Genomic DNA, 19,468 nt, shown 5'->3' on the forward strand with positions numbered 1-19,468 from the left:
GGGAGAGCCACGTCAGCTTGCTGTTAGAAAATGGCACCACTTTTATTCATTTAAGGCTTTTGAAGTTTTGACTTTACATTTGGCTTCAACAACCCCCACCCCAACTTACCAACACACACGCATGCGTACAAGCAACACAAACAGAAGCAGAACAGAACCAAAAGCACTTTTGTGGGCTCCATTGGTCAACATCATCAACATGCATGTATGAAACAAAATAAACAAAAGTGCATCAAAGTTTTCTTTAGCCTAGTTTATCGTTGCATGCCGACTGCATTATGTTATCCTGGACTAAGGGGGCGGGGCTACTTTGTCCCTCAAGTCCCGTTTGTTATGTTTGACAAGCCCTGGTGGCGCCCTCTTGTGGCCACACGACGGCTATTGCGAGCATGCTGATACGGCGCCACCTGGAGGTTCAAACGGACAAATGCTAGCATGCTACATGACCAACAAACACCAAACACGCGTTCAGTCACAAACACACAAAACTACTCCACGCAAACACACAATCAACACACGTTCAAAAGCAAGCAAACAAACACACGACCTCCCTAAAAAACCTCACACACAAATGCACAAACACGCAACCACCAATCATATCGACACAGACGGATGACACACAACCTCAAAGACATAACACACATTCTACACTCAAACAGCCACACAAGCTCCACATACACGCACACAAACGGGACAAAAAAAACAAAAAAAACAACCCCCCCCCCACATACAAACACACACAAACGCACACATTTGAAGACTTAAAAGGCTTTTAGTGGCTTCAACAATCTCCTCTTCCATCAACACTGAGGTTAAGCGTCAAGCACAAAAAGGCCGAGAGTAAAAAGCAGCACAACAATCGCGCCATCTCATTCTCCTCGTCATCATCTACACAACCTTTCTCACCTGTGTCTTGTGTATACTTATTGTCCATAAACATGTCATGACATGTTAATAATACAATCCGGACTCACATGCACGCACAAACACGGAGTAGTGGACCAGTGTGAGTCTGCTGTCCAAAGGCAACATGTCCGCCAAAGGAAGCGGCGGCAGCAGCAGCAGCAGCAGATTCGGGCTCAAACTCGCCGCACAAAAACACACACGAGCTAAGTTGTGCTAATGGCCACAATAATTAAAGTGCGGCCAAAATAACCGTTTCTGTAACAACGTAAACTGTTAGTCGACGTTAAAAGGCAGACCAAAAAAAAACATGACGCTAACAGCTAACACGAGCTAACCCGCTAACTGCTAATTGTATCTTGATAGAGATGCCGACAAAATATTGTTTTTTTTTTCAAAATGTTGTCAATAGGCACTGTAAGTCATTAAAAAGTGGAGAAAAAACATGCAGCAAACAACATGAAAGAGTGCTACACACAAGCTAACCCGCTAACTGCTAATATGGAACATGGAAGTGCAGGCAAAATGTTTTTTTAATGTGTTGTTAAAAACGGTAAGCTAAAAAGCACGTCGCTAACAACACCATATGCGGTGCCACATGCGCCAATGTTACCAGGTGAGCTAACCTGCCAGATGCTAATATCAATGTCTCATCAACCGTGGCACTTTATCGTTAAAAATGGGAGCTAAAAATACACCGCTAACCGCTAACGGAACTGCTGACGTTGACGTTAGCCGTGCGCTAAAATGGCGAGCTAATGCCGAAATCTGCTGCAGCTGCTGCTACGTCGCCGCCCCCTCCCGAAAAACAAAAATAAATTCACATAATGAGCAAAACAATCAAAATTTCACAAACGCTGTACGACCAGAGCCACACACACACACGCACACACACACACAAACACAGTCAGCCATGTTGGCAGTGACATCATCACTTTGCGCCTCTGGTCTGAAAGATTAAAACGGAAAAAAAAAAAAAAAAAGCAAGAAGCAGAGAGCATGATGGGAAACTGGCAGCCCATCATCATCATCATCATCATCATCATCATGACAGTCTTTTGACGTTTGGTTTCCAAGGCAACAGAGGAGGAGGACAAGGAAGGATGGCAGACGCGGTTGTCATGGCGACAGCCTTCCGACTTGAAGGTGGTCATGGAGTTGTGGGCGGGGCTAGTCGGAAGATGTCCTCTGATTGGTTGCTTGGTCGATGTTGGTCAGGCGAGCACAGCTGCAAAGCAAGAAACGATGCGTCAAGTGTGGTCTTGTTTTTTGTTTTTGTTACATGGTGGGGCCAATTTTTCGGGACTTCACAGAGTTGTGGGGCCATTTTTTCTGCGCCACACAAGTTTAGACCTCTTTTTGAGGGTCAAACTTGGTTTGACAGTTTAGGTTTCAATTGGGTTATGGTTGAGGTTAGGGTCAGGAATCATTTTTGACGAGAGGGCCCCCACGTACCTGCAGTCATTAGAGGAGCTGACAAGTGGACTTTTTGCGAGTTCTCCCGGGAACTGGACTCTTCCTGTTGATCTGTCTTACCAGGTCATAGAAAATCTGCACACGCAACGAGCACACGCGTGAGATGGCGCAACGGACGGACGGATGCGATGAAGCGCACGTGCGTGCGCACGCGCTCACCTCGTTGACGTTGATCTTGCTCTTGGCGGACGTTTCGAGGAAGGCGCACGAGTTCCACTGGCGAGCGAGGCCCACTCCCGACTCTTTGGCCACCACGCGCTCCACCTCCAGGTCGCACTTGTTGCCCACCAGGATCATCGGGACCTCAACACGCACGCGCACGAGCACGCCGTGTCAAATTAGGGCGGCTAAAGTTCGCTTTTCAAGTTTCAAGCCTCAGGTTGGGTTTCAAGTAGGGATGATGCACGATAAGACTATTTTCAACCGATACCGATAAATGAATAATTTAGAAGGTGTCACAACAAGGGCAATATCGTGATATCGTGATATTAAGCCACAATATCGTCGTCGTCATGTTCACAATATTTAAAAGGAACACATCTGTTAAAAAAAAGTCAGGTTGATTTTCATTTGTGCAGTTCTAGCACCCTCTAGTGGCTAGTTTATTAGTGCAATTTAATTTTCATGAGGGATGTTTTGGCCTTCTATGTTTCAAATCGATGCTAATTGTCAGATGAAGGGGAAGCGAATTTGCTTGTGAAGCGATCAATGTGTGCTTGCATTAGCAAGTAACTGCCTCAATATTTTTATTGGAGATTGTAGGTGGTTTATATGAATTGCTTTTATGCACAAAAGTACAATATTGTGCTTTTTTTTTTTTAGTATGATCTCTCTTGTTTTTACAATATTATGATCTTTTTTAAATATGGCCAACGAGCCCACAATATCGTGATAATTATCGTATCGTGATGTTTGGATATCGTTACATCCCTCGATAAGTGTCGATAACCGATAAGTAAGCCGATGATTGTTTGCAAAATTCACTTTCAAGAACATCAAATAAACTTCAAAATTGTTCTATTAAATATTTGTATTTTTGTATAATTGTATCTGTTAAATTGTTCTAAATTCTACATATGTAATTATTTATCTCTTTATTTACTACTTATTTATTTACTGATGTAAAATGTATTTACTTGTTAAAAAAAAAAAAAAACTATTCGCACTTTAAAATGTTTGCTTTGTTATTGTTTTCCGCAAAACTGATATTTGTTTATGTACTTTGTATACAACAACGCCTGTTCTTAAAGCGCTTTACAAATAAAGTTGAGCTGAGTAAATCGTTTCAATCGAGCGCATGTGTGTGCGTACGTACATCATCCGTGTCCTTGACGCGGAGGATTTGCTCTCGGAGGTCCTGAAGGTCATTAAAGGTCGACTGAGCCGTGATGGAGTAAACCAAAGCGAAGCCTTGACCGTTCTTCATGTAGAGGTCGCGCATGGCCGTGAACTGCTCCTGAAAACGCACACGCACACGCATGCGTCACTTCCTGTATCCGAGGCAAGCGTCAACATTGGCGAAATCATCAAAACGAGCTTAACTGTGCCCGCCGTGTCCAAAATCTCCAACATACATTGCTGACAATCCACCTCCACTTGCTGCACAGACACAGACAATAAATAAATACATATTAGTCAAAGTGTTGCAGTAAGTGATGCGTTCACTGGTCTTACCTTCCTGTAGGAATCTTCTATCGTGGGGTCATACTTCTCCACAAAGATTCCCTGAACAAACTGGACCGTCTACACACGACATAAAATCACATCAAAGTAGGCAAAAATACAGCAAAGTGTCGCGATGTTTCTTTAAAAAAAAAAGTGTGCACGTGCGATACAATCAAAAGTTTCTTACCAGCGCAGACTTGCCGACGCCGCCAGATCCCAAAACCACCAGCTTGTATTCACGCATCTTGGCCTAATCTCTACGCACACACAAGCGCGCGCCATGACGTTAATAAGCAGGTCACATGGTCGCACAGGTGGTCATGAACGCAGAATCCGACTGTCGCCATAGCGTCGTGCAACGTGCGCCAAAGTGTGTACTTGTGCGTGCGTTTGTGAGCGTGCATACCAGTCGTGTCTGGTGCTGCGCTTGCTGCAACAAGACGCAACATGACAATACTCACACACAAACGACGCTTCGGTGAGGGTTGCCGTAGTGATGATGGGTGCGTGTACGTGGAAGCCGATGACGCTTGCATAGATTTGTTTTTTTGTTTTTTTTGTGTCGTGTTGAGGAAAATGAAAAATTGCAAATTCAACAAGTTGACGTGACGTGTTCAGCAGCGTTGACACATGCTAATAATGCTAATGTAGCTTCAATTGAAATACAAATCCATGTAGCGGCTGCTTGTTGGACACTAAACACTCGGGGTGTGCCAAAAAAATTGATTCATAAAAGAATCGAGATTCTCATTTATGAATCGAATCGATACTAATATCCAAAAATCGATTTTACTTAAATTAGAAATGAAGAAGAAAGGGAAAAGGCAGTTGTAGCCCACATGCTGTTTCTGTGGAAAAAGGCACTTACAATACAAAATGAAGAAATGCTTAAAAAAAAAAAAAAAAAAAAAAAAAAAAGTCACTTTCATGTCTCTATTTGTCATTTTGTCTTGCAAAGCAGATTGGAGGAGATCATGACAATATTGTGCACATCTGTAAATTGAAGCACAAATCATTTGTCAATCAAATAATTTTGAATCGAAAATCATTTGAATCGAGAATCAAAAATCGATTCTGAATCGAATCGTAGCCCCAAAAACCGTAATCGAATCGAATCGTGAGACGGTCAAAGATTCCCACCCCTACTGAACACCTCACTTTTACAAATACGTAACTAAAATGAAAATAAAACTTTATTAAAAGAGCTCCTGAACGCCTCATCATGTTCGTGTAGCAGTCAAGCTGTTTGATTTTTGATTGAATCAGAATTAGAAACATCTTTATTAACTAAGTATATTTACAAACGCACGAGAAATTAGTCTCCAGGAGTTTGGGCCACTCTATTAATACAGAGAAAAAGTACAATTTGAGTAATCGAAGCAACTGGTCCGACAGTCCCTGAATGCCTCATGATGTTCATGGACGCAGCCAAGTTGCTGGAGCCTGAACGCCTCATGTCACACTAGGTGGGGTCTGTCAATACTCATAGAACGCGCGCGTGTGTGTTTGTGACGGTCAACACGGGGCTAAAGTAGAGCATAGATAGACGAACAAAAAGCCGGACAAACAGACAGACACAAGTTGTCGTGAATAAGACGGAACTTCCTGTTTTTCCGTGGCCGCCCCGGGAGCTTTCCTGGCCGGCCAGCTCTCCGACAGGCCCCGCTGAGTGTGTCGAGCCGAGCGGACAGACAGGCCAACCATCACGCCAACAAAAGCACAACCACGGCGATATCCCGTCTGTCCATCTGAATTGAATTCCCGTCTGTCTGTCTTTCCGTCTATCTTTCGCGACTCGCTTCCGCAAACCGGCCCCAGCTCGCCTCGGCCTGCCCCCACCCCCTCTAATCCACCCCTGCAACCCCCCCACGAGCCCAGCCCAGCCCAGCTATCTGTCACAAGTGGTCGCGAAGCGTCGTGTCTTCGGTGACACGCAGACGAAAAAAAAAAAAGTCAAAGTAACGAGAGAGAAAAATAAGAGTGTGAAAGAAAGCCTCACCGTCATCCAGCCGTCGTCTGCTCTTCTCTCTCTCCTGTTCTGTGTGAACGTCGCTCGACCACGAGCCGCTCCCTCCACAGCCTACGTCAAGTCAACGATAGGAAGACACAAACGGACGTCCGGCTTCACATTTCAAAATAAATGGTTAACGGAACTTGCTCCAATCTCTACTAAATAAGGGCTATTTTTCAACCACTTGTATTAAACAGAATCGGGTTAGCATTTAGAGGCTAACACGGTAATCTCATATTGTACATCTACGTATAAATGTCACACATTAAAAACACCACAAACCAGCAGATATTCTCATGTGTGCTTACAGACAGGAGTCACACACGGACCTAGTTTTGTGAAGCCACACCCAAACAGGAAGGAGTCACCAAGAATAGCGACTTCCCTTTCACGCACACACACACACTTCCTGTTTGTGAATTGCTGCTGATAAACTGACAAGTGGAAACTTCTTTTAAATTTATCATGACAATCAACTTTGTTCTAGCTTAATCTCATTGGCTTTGAAATTGAAATGTTTCACAAATGGACAAAGGAGGACTTAGTGGTTGGCATGACTGCCTCATCTTTGAGGTTCTCAGTTTGAATCTCAGGTCGTGTGCATTTCTTCTCCCACATCATCCATGAATTTTTTGCATTTCTTAAAAACACACCCAAGCTGGGATTCAAACCCAAGTCTCATAAGTGAGGCCTACATTACCACTGGTTCAGCATGCTAACAATCATGATCCTTATCCGTGTAAAAAAAAAAAAAAATGACACGTGCGAGTATGAAGGCAGGCAAAATGGACCTTTATTTCTTTCTATTTCTTAACTTTGGGCAATAAACACGAGCATACCAGCTCTAACTAGACAGAACCAGTCGCCAACGTTACCATGGTAACCACAAACATCCCGTTAAGTCTGCAAACACGCGCCAACATTTACTTCCTCTCTTCCTTCCTTCTTCAGGAGGCGGCATCGAGGGCTAGTTTGTGTGTGAATGGGAGGAAACGGAGAAGCAGATTGGTCCAAAAAGGGGAACAACCCGCCTCACGAGCATCCAACTGGTCGCCACCGCCATCCCATAAAAACAAAAACAAAAACAAAACAAAAAAACGAAAAACACAAAGCTAGTAAACTCCCATGGCTCAGCAGGCCTCAGGCAGGAAGTGCGACTTGCCCAGTTCGTAATCAGGTCATGGTACCTGTTCTCCGCTTGGCAACAAAAAAAAAAAAAGAGAAAGAAAAAAAAAAGAAAAGAAGCCACGATGAAAAACGGGAGGAACTTACAACTTGCCGATGAACGCGATTCGTTTTGTCCGTGTGGCCGCATGACTTTTCCAAGCGCTGATTTCAGTGCAATGCATCATGGGAACGACCAATCGCTAGGAGGGTGTGTCACTACGTGTATGTGCGTGTAGATGTGTGTGTGTGTGTGTGCGTTGTCATGGAAACATGCCGCGGGGTTGTCGCTCCGGCAGCGGGGTGCCCTGCCGCATCGTGCGTCCGTCCGTGCGTGCGTCTCTCCGTCCGTCGGCTTAGCTGGTGTCCATGGACTCCATGTTGGCTGAGCTGGAGTCCCGCTGGATGGAGTCAAAGATGGCCGCCAGCTCCTGATTGGACGAGATCTGCGACTGGAACTCGGACATGAGCGGCGACTTCTCGGCTTCGGGGATCGTCAGCAGCGCCACCACCGCTCGCATGGCTGAACGCTTCAGCTCGTCCTGCTTCTCAAACTCCTGCTTCACCGAGTTGGCCTTCACCTGAAACACACGCAATTAGAAATCGTGTTGCCATGTGTGCGATGTATGTGGGAGGGGCACCTTGGTGGTGCAGGTGGCCCTGAGCGGCTCGACCAGTCGGTCCAACCTCTGCAGGACGGCGCTAGGACAGAGCGAGGACAGCCGGGCCAGCATGAGGAAGGTCAGCATCTAAGAGGGCGACAGACAGGAAGCGTGCGTCACAACGACGCTTGCTCGTTGGCTGGGTCGCTCGCTGGCCGGCGGACGCCACCTTGATGTCGTAGTGGTCTTTGAGGCCGTCCTCCACGTGGTTGAGGAAGGTGAAGATGTCGATACGGTCCAGGCAGCTGTCCAGCAGCGTGTACATGCACTCGAAGGCCGCCTTGCGCAGGTCCAGCCCGTCGTCCACCGTATGCTTGAACGGGCCCATCTCCACCTGCACGCGCACAGCAATTCAGTTATTATTTAAGGTTGGAATTCCTGTTTAAAGCGGATATATTCAATGGAGTATACATAACAAAGGCAGATTTGTTTACTTTTTCATTTAAAAAAATATATATTGTGCATTTCTTTTCAAGGAAACATTAAATATGTTTGCGTTACAAAGACAATCCCTGATAATTAAACAAACAAAATAATTTTTATTTATATTATCAGTTGTGTGCAGGGTTATTACAGTTATGGAAGTTTTTAATTTAGTTAGTTTTTATTTCGTTTTAGTTTTGTTTTTTAAATTTAGTTTGAATTAGTTTTCAGGGTGGTTCTGTTACGCAGTTACAGGGTTCTTGCAGGAATCAAAATGCAAAGACGTAATCCAAAAAATAAAAAATAAATAATAATAATAATTTTAAAAAAGTGGTCGAAGAACTGTCTGTCCACCAAAAGCAACAAAGGTGCAGCTTCCACCTGGCTCGTCAACCCTGGCACACCTGCCTTGCATCTGCCAATCAGCCCCCACTAGACTGCATAGCTTAATGATACAAAAGGGGGCGCCCTCCTCCCAATAGCTAAATTCTGACACGTCGTCGCCGTCATCGCCGTTTACCTCTCGAATAAGCTCCTTGCGCACTTTGGTCTCGTTGTAGAGCTGCGGCAGGACCGAGTCCAGAAGCTCTCGGATGAGGCTGGGCTTGTTGTGCGCCGCAGAGTTGAAGGTGACCAAGGCCACGCGCCGCACATTCAGGTCCGGGTCTTCCAGCGTCTTCAGGAAGTCGCCTGACGCGCACAAACGCCTTACAAGAGAGCTCGTCGCGACATTCACGCACGTCACCGCGGCAACGCACCGATGCAATTCTTCAGCAGTGGGTCGATGGGCTGCGGCTGGTCCGAGATGGTGAACTTGACGGCCGTCACGACCGAGCTCCGCGAGTACGACGAGCCTGCGCGTGCACACGGGAACCGTGACGTCAGCAAAACCGCGTGCGTCGCACTTAACGCAGTCTCTCATACCAGATGGCAGGCTGACGAGCACTTACCTGACAGCAGGTAACCTTTGAGTCGCGGCAGCAGCGTTTCAGGGTTGATGAGCGTGAGTTTCCCCAAGCATTCGGCCACCACGTTGCGGGTTCCTTCCTCCTGACACTCGCAGTGCTTGAGCAGCAGCGTCCACACCAGCTCCACGTACGGCTTCAAGCCCGATACCGACGCCGAGCCTGAACGCGCTGTGACGTTAATACACACTAGGGCCGCGTGTGCGTGCGCATACTCACTGATGATCTCCTTGAGCGAGTGCAGCAGCAAGTACTGGCGCTTGGACGAGGAGATCTCCTGCAGGACGAAGGGGAGATATTCCGGGAGGTTCCCCACCGCGATGCTGCCCAGGGCGTACGATGCCGCCGACTTCACCTGGTGGCGGACCACAACAAAAACCGATACTTGTCAGATCGCCAGGACGTCCACAGCACAACTGATTAAAGGGATACTTGACTCATTGAGCATTTTCAGCAGTAAAAAGTTAATGTTTTGTCTATAATTAATGTGCTAACTTCATTTTTCATGTACAATTAGTACCTTTAAAAAGACATTCTTCTACTTGCTGTCGACTGATGATGACATCACCTGTGAGCCAGCACAGGTGATGTCATCAGTAGTAAAATTATTTTTCGTTGTACATGAAAAATTCAAATTCATTCGGCACAAAATATTAACCTTTCACTGCTGAAAATTGTTCAATCAGTTAAATATCCCTATAAAAGCAGAATACTTTCCTACTAGATTGGAGGGCTGGGTTTAAAAAATAAATTTAAAAAATCGAATAATTGATATCTAATCGATTTTCCTTTGAGCGCGATAGATTCCTAAAACCATGAATCGATTATTTAAATATTATATAAATATTATTGCCGTGCTGTAACCCTTTAAGCAACGGATGAAACACAAGTAGTGCATCAACAACATGTAGTCTCTGTCATACACTTGATCCTCTGGGAGCAAGAGTAACTAAGTCCATCCATCATGACTTTACATTTTCTGCTATTTTCCTCTTTGCAATCGCTCATACTCAAAACATTTTAAGATACTATTTTTTTTTAAATTTTATTTAGTGGTTTGCCCTGAGATTGTTCTGTCAAATAAGTTTGGGACGTCACCTCCTCACTGGAGGACGAGAAGGCATCCAGGATGACGGTCTTGAGCTCCGGTTGGCCGCTCAGGTCGACGTGATGGCCGACCTCGCCCAAGGAGAGCAACGCCAGCAGCCGGATGGAGTCCGTCGAGCGGCTGTTCTTCACGTCCTGGCGGGACACGGGGCACGCGCGTCAGCCGCGCGTCGACGTCATCAAAAACGCACGCCAGCGCAGCGACTGACCTGTATGAACTGGCCCACCACGGCGGGCCCCTCGGCCGGACACGCCCTGGTGAGCGCGGCCACGCATTTGGCGATGGAGCAGTAGGCTTGCTTGTGAGGCAGCGCCGCACTCTGGGAGTAAACCGGCCCCGTCAACAGCCGCAGGAGGTCCATGTAGCCGAGGCCGGGCGTGTCCGTCGACACCAGAGCCTGAACGCAAACACAAACGTCAGGAAATGGCGTTCGAGCCGCGTTCCAGCTTTTTGCACACCTGGTAGAAGTCCAACATGGCGGCGAGGGCGCCGCCCTGCAGCAGCGGCGACCTGACGAGCGTGATGAGCTGCGTGAGGATGTTGCCGCTGCTCAGCTGGCCCAGCAGCGACGGGTGCGTCACGGCCAGCGTGGACAGGAAGCTCAGCGCCATCTGCGACACGTGCATGTCGCTCTCCGAGATCAGCGGCGGGAGCTCCGCCAGCACCGCGTCCACCATCACCGGCGTCACCGCCGAGCTGACCGCCGCGGCGACAGCGACGACAACAGGGTTATTACTTTCTCACAGTTACGATTTTTGTCTCCCAAAGTTTCAGAGCATATCGTCTATTATCCAATCAAAAAACTGAACGATTTACTCATTTCGTAATCAGGCGGTACCTGTAGTTCCTGAGCAGGATGTCGAGTGCGGCGAGCGTGCAGAGCTTGAGCGCTCGCTGGTTCTTGCGCAGGAAGGAGGCCAGGATGGGGATGGCGTCGGGTAGGACAGGCCGCAAGTCGATTTTCAGCGGCGAGCCGGCGATCAGCGTCAAAGCTTTATTTAGAAAAAACGCAAGAGTAAGCGATAGTGCCGGGGTCTCCAAGTTGGGTGCTCGAGAGCCCCTATCCAGCCTGTTTCTCTCCACTAACAAACTTGATTCATGATCGGGATCGTTATCAGGCTTCTGCAAAGCTTGCTGATCAGCTGATCATTAGATTCAGCTGTGATGAAGGAGGGAGACATGGAAAACAGGCTGGATAGGGGCTCTCGAGCACCGAGTCCTAGTGTATTGGACATCCAAATTGAAAGCAAGATTCAGAGTTTTTGTTGACGGCCCCTTTGGACAAAAGCGGCATTGTTTTCCCTTTAATTTCCCTTGAAAGAACCACATTTCCCATGAGGACAAGCGCTGACCATCGTGAAATTTGAACGTCCCCGGCGCCCGCAGTTGGACTGAATGACATCGTTTCCAGTGGCTACTTTATATTTTTTCTTTACGCAACACTGTAACATTTCTCAAGTAAATTAACAGCAGACAGTGGTTGTGATCTTCTTTGTATTTTTTTTTCACTATCCACCTCAAAGTTGTTTCGTGCCAGTAAAAATGATACAGACTCCCTCAGGCCTTGACAAAGGTTTCATTAATCTAGCTGTAAGTCAATCTTTCATCAGCAGAATTATGAAAATATGAATTGAAGGTTCATATCTTATTTCGTGTTGCTTTAAATCAAGTTTTTCCCTTGTCAAACTGGAATAATATCACCCAGGCCTATTAATAGCACTGATTTGCATATGTGACAATATTCACGAGGGTGTTGACCTTTAACAGTGGTGAGGCGTGTGATCTCGTTCTTCAGACGTTCCAAAAAGATCAAAAGCGTTCCATGAAGTTCAGACGGGAGGCGGTCGCCTTGGGAAACCAAACGGGAAGTTGAAGCACAACTCACCAATCGTCACAATGGCGGCCGTTTTGTTGTTACCGAGGTTACAGATGATCTGTCCCATGCAGGATATGGCACGCTCTTTGACTTCCTGGTCAATGTCGGCGGCTTTGAGGCGTCTGATTGTACAGCTGAACAGGTCATTAATGTAGGGGGAAGGGTCAAAGATTTCCGAGCCTTCTGATTGGCCGTCGAGAGGTCTAATGACCTGTCAGACAGAAGCGACGGAGCAGGTGAGATGGTGACCTTCGGGAGAAGAGCAAAACGGGGCCGGCGGCGTTCACCTTGACCAGCTGCTGTGTGACCAGGAGAGCCTCCGAGGTGATCTTGTAGAAGGGGTCCCCCACGCACGCCACCACGGGGGGGACCAGGGCAGGGACGTGGGTGTGGAAGGCGTGGGCGGGGTGCGTGACCATGATGATGTGGAGGCACGCCAGCGCGTCGATCTTCAGGTTGGAGCTGCTGGACTTGTCGTTGAGGGAGAAGATGATTCCTGGAAGACAGTCGCTCTCGTCACACGACACCAATTGTTGCCGTATTTCATTTTTAGAAAAGCTCCGCCGACCGCGGCGCGGCACGTGCGCCGGCGGCGCTTACCTGGTATGAGCACGGGGATGTGCTGCGTCAGCGCTCCCGGCAGCACGTTGACGAGCTCCGTCAGCATGTTGAAGCAACACTGGCGCGTCTTCACGCTCTTCTCCTTCAGCTGCTTGTGCAAAGCTTTCACGATCATGGCCACCTATGGGGAGCCACGCAGGCATCAGCGCATCACACGAGCAAGATGACAAACAAGCCTCAACTTGTCTTTACGGGTTGGTTGTTGGTACTTGTTGTAAATTCAGTAGCTCTTTTTTTTTTTTTTTGGCCACTCTTTTTTTCTGCAACGTATTATACGTAATTATATAAAATAACTGCACAGTGTTCCATAATGTCCCCCGTTTTCTCATGTCCAACAGTGTGTGGGACATAGATGCTGAGGCTCATTAGATCTACCTTCTAATTTGTGAGGGTAAAGTCAAATAAGTGTTTTGGGATCATATAGTACAGGGTATATAATACGGCTTCAAGTAAAAGTGGACAACATATAGTATTTAATCCAGCCCACTATATAGATTATCAGTCGTGTAATATCTGTTGAATTAACCCCTTCAGTCCCGTATTTTTTCTGCTGGGCATTTTTTTTCTGAACTGATTTTGACTCTTTCCCAACATAAGAATAACATGGGGAAAAAAATATTGGGGTTAATCTCATGTTTATTTGTTATAGCAGAAGTGTTGACATCATCCAAATTATGACACGCAAATATGAAATTTCCATTATGACCATCTAAGGGTCCGGAGGGTTTAATTGTGCTTTTATAAGTACAAAAACTGCTTACTTAAAAAAATGTAATAAGTCAGATTTGTATTTGTTTATTAAAATGTAATGAGTTTAATAAAACTGATTTCTTTAATCTCCTTAATTTTACACATTAATAAAAATAGTGAAAGAAACAATTACATACATACATTTAGCGTTTTTACGAATGTAATTAGTAAACGTATTTTTCAACAAACCAAAAATTACTGATAAAATATTTACATATATACACAGTATTTATTTTTATTTTTTTATAAAATTGGTAAATAAAATTACAATTTATAACACACACTTATAAATTACCATTGCTTATTTTATTATTAAAATTAGGTATTTCACAAATTATTAAATTACAGTATTTAAATGGTAGGATTTTTATTTTTTTTATGTAATCTACAAACGACTTATGCTGTTGCCTCTAAACAAACAAACAAAAAAATATGGCTCTTGCCAAAAAAAGTTTGCACAACCTTTGTTTCAAGTATGAATATTGGCAATTATAAATATTTTTAGAGGGTATTTACTATTTGATCACAACGGCCAACACCCGCCAACAGCGAGGGCGGACTTTGGCAAAAAAAAATTTCCCGTGAGGTCACCTGACTCTGCAGCATGGTGAGGGGCGTGTCCCCCTGCTCCATGGCGTCCGGGTCAGCCAGCCAGCTCTGAGCGGGCCGCGTTTGCTTGAGCAGTGACAGGTAGGCATGGAACACGTCCGCCTTCACGTTCTCCTCTCTCTCCTAGAGGCGAGGTGTGAAGATGAATTAGCCCGGGTTCCGCGTGTACTGCTCATGGCGGACTAAGGAGGGAGGAACGAGGGGGCGGCGTTACCTTGAAGCGGCAGACGAGCGCGGGCGACACGGACCGGTAAAACTCGGGAAGCATCTCATGTCGCGTGGAGACCACGGCGTCCAGGCATTTGGCCGCCGCCCGCCGAACCTTCCAGCTCATGTCGTCGTCGTCGCTGTACTCGTCGTCGCTGCCTGGACACACCCACAAAGTCATGTTTATTTGCACATCAGACAAAAGGCCACCGAAGTGCTTCAAATGAGTAAAAACTAAATAAATAAACGCACCTTGGTAGTCTTCGTCGTTCTGCTCGGCGTCCATGGCGTTATCGTCCTCATCCTCATCGTCAAAGTTATAGTTGGGGTCGTAGGTCAAGTAGCGCAGGCAGATAGAGATGACTGTGGGGACGTGCGCATACACCTCTTTTGGACACCTGAGGAAGCCACATGCCCGCAACGCATCAACAACAGTTCAATGTGCTCATTCTATCCTCAATCCTCAATGTGTGTGCGCGCACGCCTTACCTCCTGACAAAGGACTCGAAGGCCTGTATGCAGTACTCTCTCAGCTCGTCGTCATCCACATTGCAGAACTTGACCACCAGTGGGATGATCTTCTCCAGATATTCTCCTGAACAAACGCACAAAACCTCAAGTGAGCGTCGCGTTGTGTTGTGTTAAGATGGCGCGTGTGAGCACGTATGGGCGGGCTGACCGATCCGGTGTCCAGCCTGCCTGCTGATGGCGGCGGTGCACTGGATGTACGTCCTGGTGGTGGACATGTTGTCGTTGCGTCCCAGCTCGCTCAGCAGGTGCTCGATGAGGTCGATGAAGACCAGGTTTCCGCACGACATAACCAGGTGTCCCAGCGCCATGATGGTCCGCTGGAGGAAGAGCGCGCCACGGTTACCGCGGTGACATGCGCGCGCACGCACGCATGCCGAGTCACCTCACCTTCCTGACAGCCAGCCTGGGCGAGGTGAGCTGAGGCAACAGGCAGCTGAGGATGGAGGGATGGAAGTTGACCAGCAGCCCCCCCTGTCTGAAAGACAACATGATGTTAAATCCAGGTCATCCATTCATCTGAGTTGATTTCTCTGTAAAATTCTTTTGACTTCAAAATACATATTTGCGAATAGTCAGGAACTTTTTTTTTTTTTTTTTTTTTTATTATCTGGAAATTGTCCGTTTACAATTGTTCAAAATAACAAAATTTATGGAATGAAATTGTAAAAACGTAAATAAACCTAAAAAATAACTGATACTTTCAGAGTGAAAAGGTTTAAATTAAGAATGAATCAGTCTCCATTCTGCCTTTTTATTTTATAAACAGTCCCATTAACCACCAACAAATCCTCAAATGATTAGACTATAGCTGATCTTATAGCTAAGAGTTTTTTTTCCTCGCAAATCTGTCACTTTATAAACTCGTAAATTTACGGGTTTTTCCTCACATTATAATGTGGCAAATTTGCCTGTTTTTTGTATTTATTTATTTATTTTTTATCAGAATATTGCCTCCAACCTCTAATATATATATATATATATATATATATATATACCTAATAAACCATTCATTAGAATAGGAAACATGACATTTTTGGTTAAACTTTTGTTAGTGAACATGTTTCAACAAAAGGAAGTTTTTCCCCAAGTGGAGGCACTCATTTTCACATTATCTGTGTTTTTTTTTTTAATAACATCATATTTGTTTAAAAAAATATATATTTTATGGCCCAGCCCGTAATACCTGCACAGCATATCAGCCATAATGTCCAGCGCCTCCAGTTGCACTGACACATCTTCCTGTTTGGCGATGGCGCTGGTCAGTCGACCCGTGATCTTCTTGCATACGCTGGCGGCCAGGGCCGAGCCTAGGAAGGGAGACGGTCGTCAGACACGACGTCGTGATCACGACGACGACGACGGCGATAGGCGCACCACTGGATGCGGGCGGCAGCTCTCCGATGACGGTCTTGAGGCCGATGGAGGAGATGTCTCGCAGCTGTTCTTTTTCAGACAGCATGTTGGTGCACAGCGTGTCCACGATGGTCTCCACCTGGTACTCCTTCACCTTGCTCACCAGCGGGCCCAGGCTGCGCACACAGTATTGATTCAGAAAAACAATAACCAAAACAATAATAAGTCCACTTTTTAATTTTACCATTTGACAGCCAAGTTCTGAACTTCTCCATTCTTGTCCTCCAGAAGCTTCAGAATCATCCTCACCACCTGTCAATCGCAACAACACCGATTAAGACGATTATGAGAACTATTGCGATGTCAAATTGTCAACTTTGAACCCACCTTCCTCTCACTGTCGTCGTCCAGTTTGATGGAATCCTTCTGCAGTTCTGTCATCAAGTCATTTGTGGCCATGAACCTGCAAACAATCACATCATTGCATTCATACGTATGCAAAATAATTTACATCAGAAGAAAAAAAACATTCAAAATTTGTTAGCATGAACAGAAACAAATGAAAGGAAAGAAATGTCAGAATCACAGATTATGAGCAGGCCCTGATAGCTCACCTCATGGCATCAAGATTGCACTTCTACCTGTCAAGTCAAATTTTTGAGGAAACCAAAATAATAAATCATGGCGGCGTACATTGCCAATGAGTGACGGGCATCACAACTACTCGTGTTCACATTGCTTCCAAGGCGCCTACGATAACGATAAAGTGTAACAAAGCTAAGCCATACCAACAGTCCCCTCACCACAATTTTGGCATCAAAACTTTAATATGTGCTAAACTGGCTTTAGTTGGGATGAGCATGGAGAATGATTGACAGGTGATATCTTCCCATGAGTTCCCACAGCTTTGGGGCTGTAAGTTCGTGACAAAAACAGGCCTGGTTAGGTGGGTTAGAATCGATGTTTTATAGTTCATAGTTTATTTCCTCTCAACTTTTGATTCTCAAATTCAGTTAATTGTAATTAGAGTCATTGTAATTTACGCCATTTGTTCTTATTTTCCCAAAATGATTAGTTTAATAGTTTCAATTTTACTTTTTATTAGTTTTTAGTGCCAGATTTTTTTTAATATGGGTAATTTCACAAGTCATTAAGTATTGTGTAATTAAATGCAACTTAAAAAAAATGACAAAATCACAATCAAAATATTACAATCCAACAAAATATTGGCTTTGGTACTTTATTTATTCTTTAAGATCTCATTTTTATTGTATGTAAACGTTTATGTACGTGTCAATGTTTTAAATTTTAGCTTTTGTTATGTCTTCATTGTCACTACCTACAATAACTATGGTACAAAGTATCACACATTACATCACAACAAGAAGGTTCTGAGCATCGCAACGTCCAATTCACGTTTGGTATTCTTCACTACAGTATTCAATTTGATAACAAATAATACTAACGACTGTAGCTTTGAGGATTTGACAGGCGTCAACTTTTGCGTTCCAACGGCTTTGAGGCTGCCTCTGTGACGTCATCGCGTGGCTGCTAGTGTACAAACACACGCAGGTACACACGCGCAGTGCAACTGTAGCATATTAGCATGCTAGCATGACACAAGTTGCATTGAGTGGGGGCTACAGCTAACTGTTAACTAGGTGCAGCTAACGGCTAACTAGCCTCACAGTTTGCACCGTCATGACACCGTGGCGCTCTTACGCGCTCCAAACAACCATAAATGAGACATTAAGATCATAAAATGTCGTTTTCGAAGGTTGCTTCTTCGCGGGCGACCTGACGACGATCAGACAGGTGGCATGATGCTAACTGCTAACATGCTAAACGGCCTGCTACACAGGGGTCACCTCTTTCTCCCTTTTATTTTTAGCACACGCATCTGCTTCAGTGTCTAAAGTGTCGCGAGTCAACGGCCATTTTACCTGAAATCTTTGTCGCTGGAAGTCATTTTCTCCAGCAAGTTGGAGATGTGATAGGAGGCGCTCGCCATGTCGTTAGCCGTTAGCCTGGCTGCTAGCGCAGTGCTTGCTCTTCAGTGAGTGTGTATGTGTGTTCCGGTTCCGACTCTCTCTTTTTTTTAACTCCTATTCTGGTTCTGGTTGCCGCAGCTGTCTCCGCTCTTCTTTTCTTTCAGACGTTGTTTCTTTTCTTTCGTGTTTGAGCTACGGCGGCGGCGGCGGCGGACGGGTGGGCATGGGTGCGTTTTGAGTGTTTCAATGGAACTCCCGTTCTAGCTGCAGATGGGCGGGGTTAGCGCGACTCGACGCTACCGAGGTCAAAGGGGACATACGCAAAAACACGAACACACACGTTGGAACCGGCCTCGTGAAATGATGATCAATCAAGAAACTACATTAAGCAGTTTATGGCGAAATTGCGTGTGAATGCTGAATTCGAAATACTAAATGCTGCCATTTCTGCTTTTATTTTTTACAGTTTACTAAATTTTCTTTTTTTTTTCCCCCTCACGTTTCACATACATCAGCATGCAAGCGCACAAAAAAAAGAATGCACAAAATCGAGCGTCAAAATCAAGTTTTATTCTTTTGACACAAAAGGTGGCAGAATGAACGAGACATGTAATCTCACGCGTTCCAATGATGACAATTCTTTTCATTTCGCACCTTGGTATTTGGGTTATACCAGGGGTGTCAAACTCATGTTAGCTCAGGGGCCGCATGGAGGAAAATATATTATCAAGTGGGCCGGATCGGTAAAATCTAGGGATGTAACTTAAAAACGATCAATTATACGCAGATTTTCGTTATTTGTGTGCCAGCCCTAAATGACGGAACTCAACTGTAATCATATTGTTCCAAAAAATAATACAAATGCAAGTGGAACGTGGCAACACTGAGTCCTGGAAGTTAAATCGACCTGTTTTGCGTATATATTGTTCCCAGAATGCATAGTGTGGCACAGTTAATGACGTTATAAGGATGCCAATCCTTGTCGAATTTGTTACCAGTAATTGAATTTGTGTTGTATTTAGCATACTTCACTTATTTAGCCTATTATAGCAATAACAAGTTAATATTTTGTCTATAATTAATTTGATACTTTCATTATTTTTCACGTACAATTAGTACCTTTAGAAACACATTTTGCAACTTACTGTCGACT

At 45.2% G+C, this 19,468-nt stretch overlaps 2 protein-coding genes across 4 annotated transcripts; both read right to left on the reverse strand.

Annotated features, from left to right (window-relative positions):
* Positions 1–17: 17 nt before the first annotated feature.
* Positions 18–6,403, reverse strand: LOC144004155 (ras-related protein Rap-1b). Of its 3 annotated transcripts, XM_077501148.1 has the most exons (9): positions 6,385–6,403; positions 6,044–6,124; positions 4,232–4,301; positions 4,054–4,122; positions 3,922–3,978; positions 3,695–3,835; positions 2,539–2,682; positions 2,359–2,454; positions 18–2,131 (listed from the first exon to the last, which is right to left on the reverse strand). In XM_077501148.1, exons 3-8 carry the CDS (start codon positions 4,286–4,288, stop codon positions 2,368–2,370), a joined length of 555 nt encoding a protein of 184 aa, XP_077357274.1. In that variant the 5' UTR covers positions 4,289–4,301; positions 6,044–6,124; positions 6,385–6,403; the 3' UTR covers positions 18–2,131; positions 2,359–2,367. The 3 variants fall into 3 exon arrangements, with proteins under 3 accessions (XP_077357274.1, XP_077357273.1, XP_077357275.1); XM_077501147.1 differs by lacking the exon at positions 6,385–6,403 and having other exon boundaries at positions 6,044–6,222; XM_077501149.1 differs by lacking the exons at positions 6,044–6,124; positions 6,385–6,403 and adding an exon at positions 5,651–5,869.
* A 421-nt stretch (positions 6,404–6,824) lies between these two features.
* Positions 6,825–18,606, reverse strand: cand1 (cullin-associated and neddylation-dissociated 1). The gene is made up of 26 exons (XM_077501142.1): positions 18,268–18,606; positions 16,712–16,787; positions 16,569–16,636; positions 16,346–16,500; positions 16,155–16,278; positions 15,359–15,446; positions 15,120–15,288; positions 14,930–15,035; positions 14,693–14,838; positions 14,448–14,599; positions 14,216–14,356; positions 12,854–12,995; positions 12,541–12,749; positions 12,296–12,464; positions 12,136–12,225; positions 11,216–11,369; positions 10,836–11,073; positions 10,586–10,774; positions 10,368–10,511; positions 9,489–9,624; positions 9,255–9,431; positions 9,063–9,158; positions 8,825–8,994; positions 8,051–8,215; positions 7,861–7,968; positions 6,825–7,800 (listed from the first exon to the last, which is right to left on the reverse strand). Exons 1-26 carry the CDS (start codon positions 18,333–18,335, stop codon positions 7,576–7,578), a joined length of 3,705 nt encoding a protein of 1,234 aa, XP_077357268.1. The 5' UTR covers positions 18,336–18,606; the 3' UTR covers positions 6,825–7,575.
* Between the last annotated feature and the right edge of the window lie 862 nt (positions 18,607–19,468).

This window comes from Festucalex cinctus, chromosome 16, assembly GCF_051991245.1.
Source record: "Festucalex cinctus isolate MCC-2025b chromosome 16, RoL_Fcin_1.0, whole genome shotgun sequence".
NCBI lineage: Eukaryota > Metazoa > Chordata > Actinopteri > Syngnathiformes > Syngnathidae > Festucalex > Festucalex cinctus.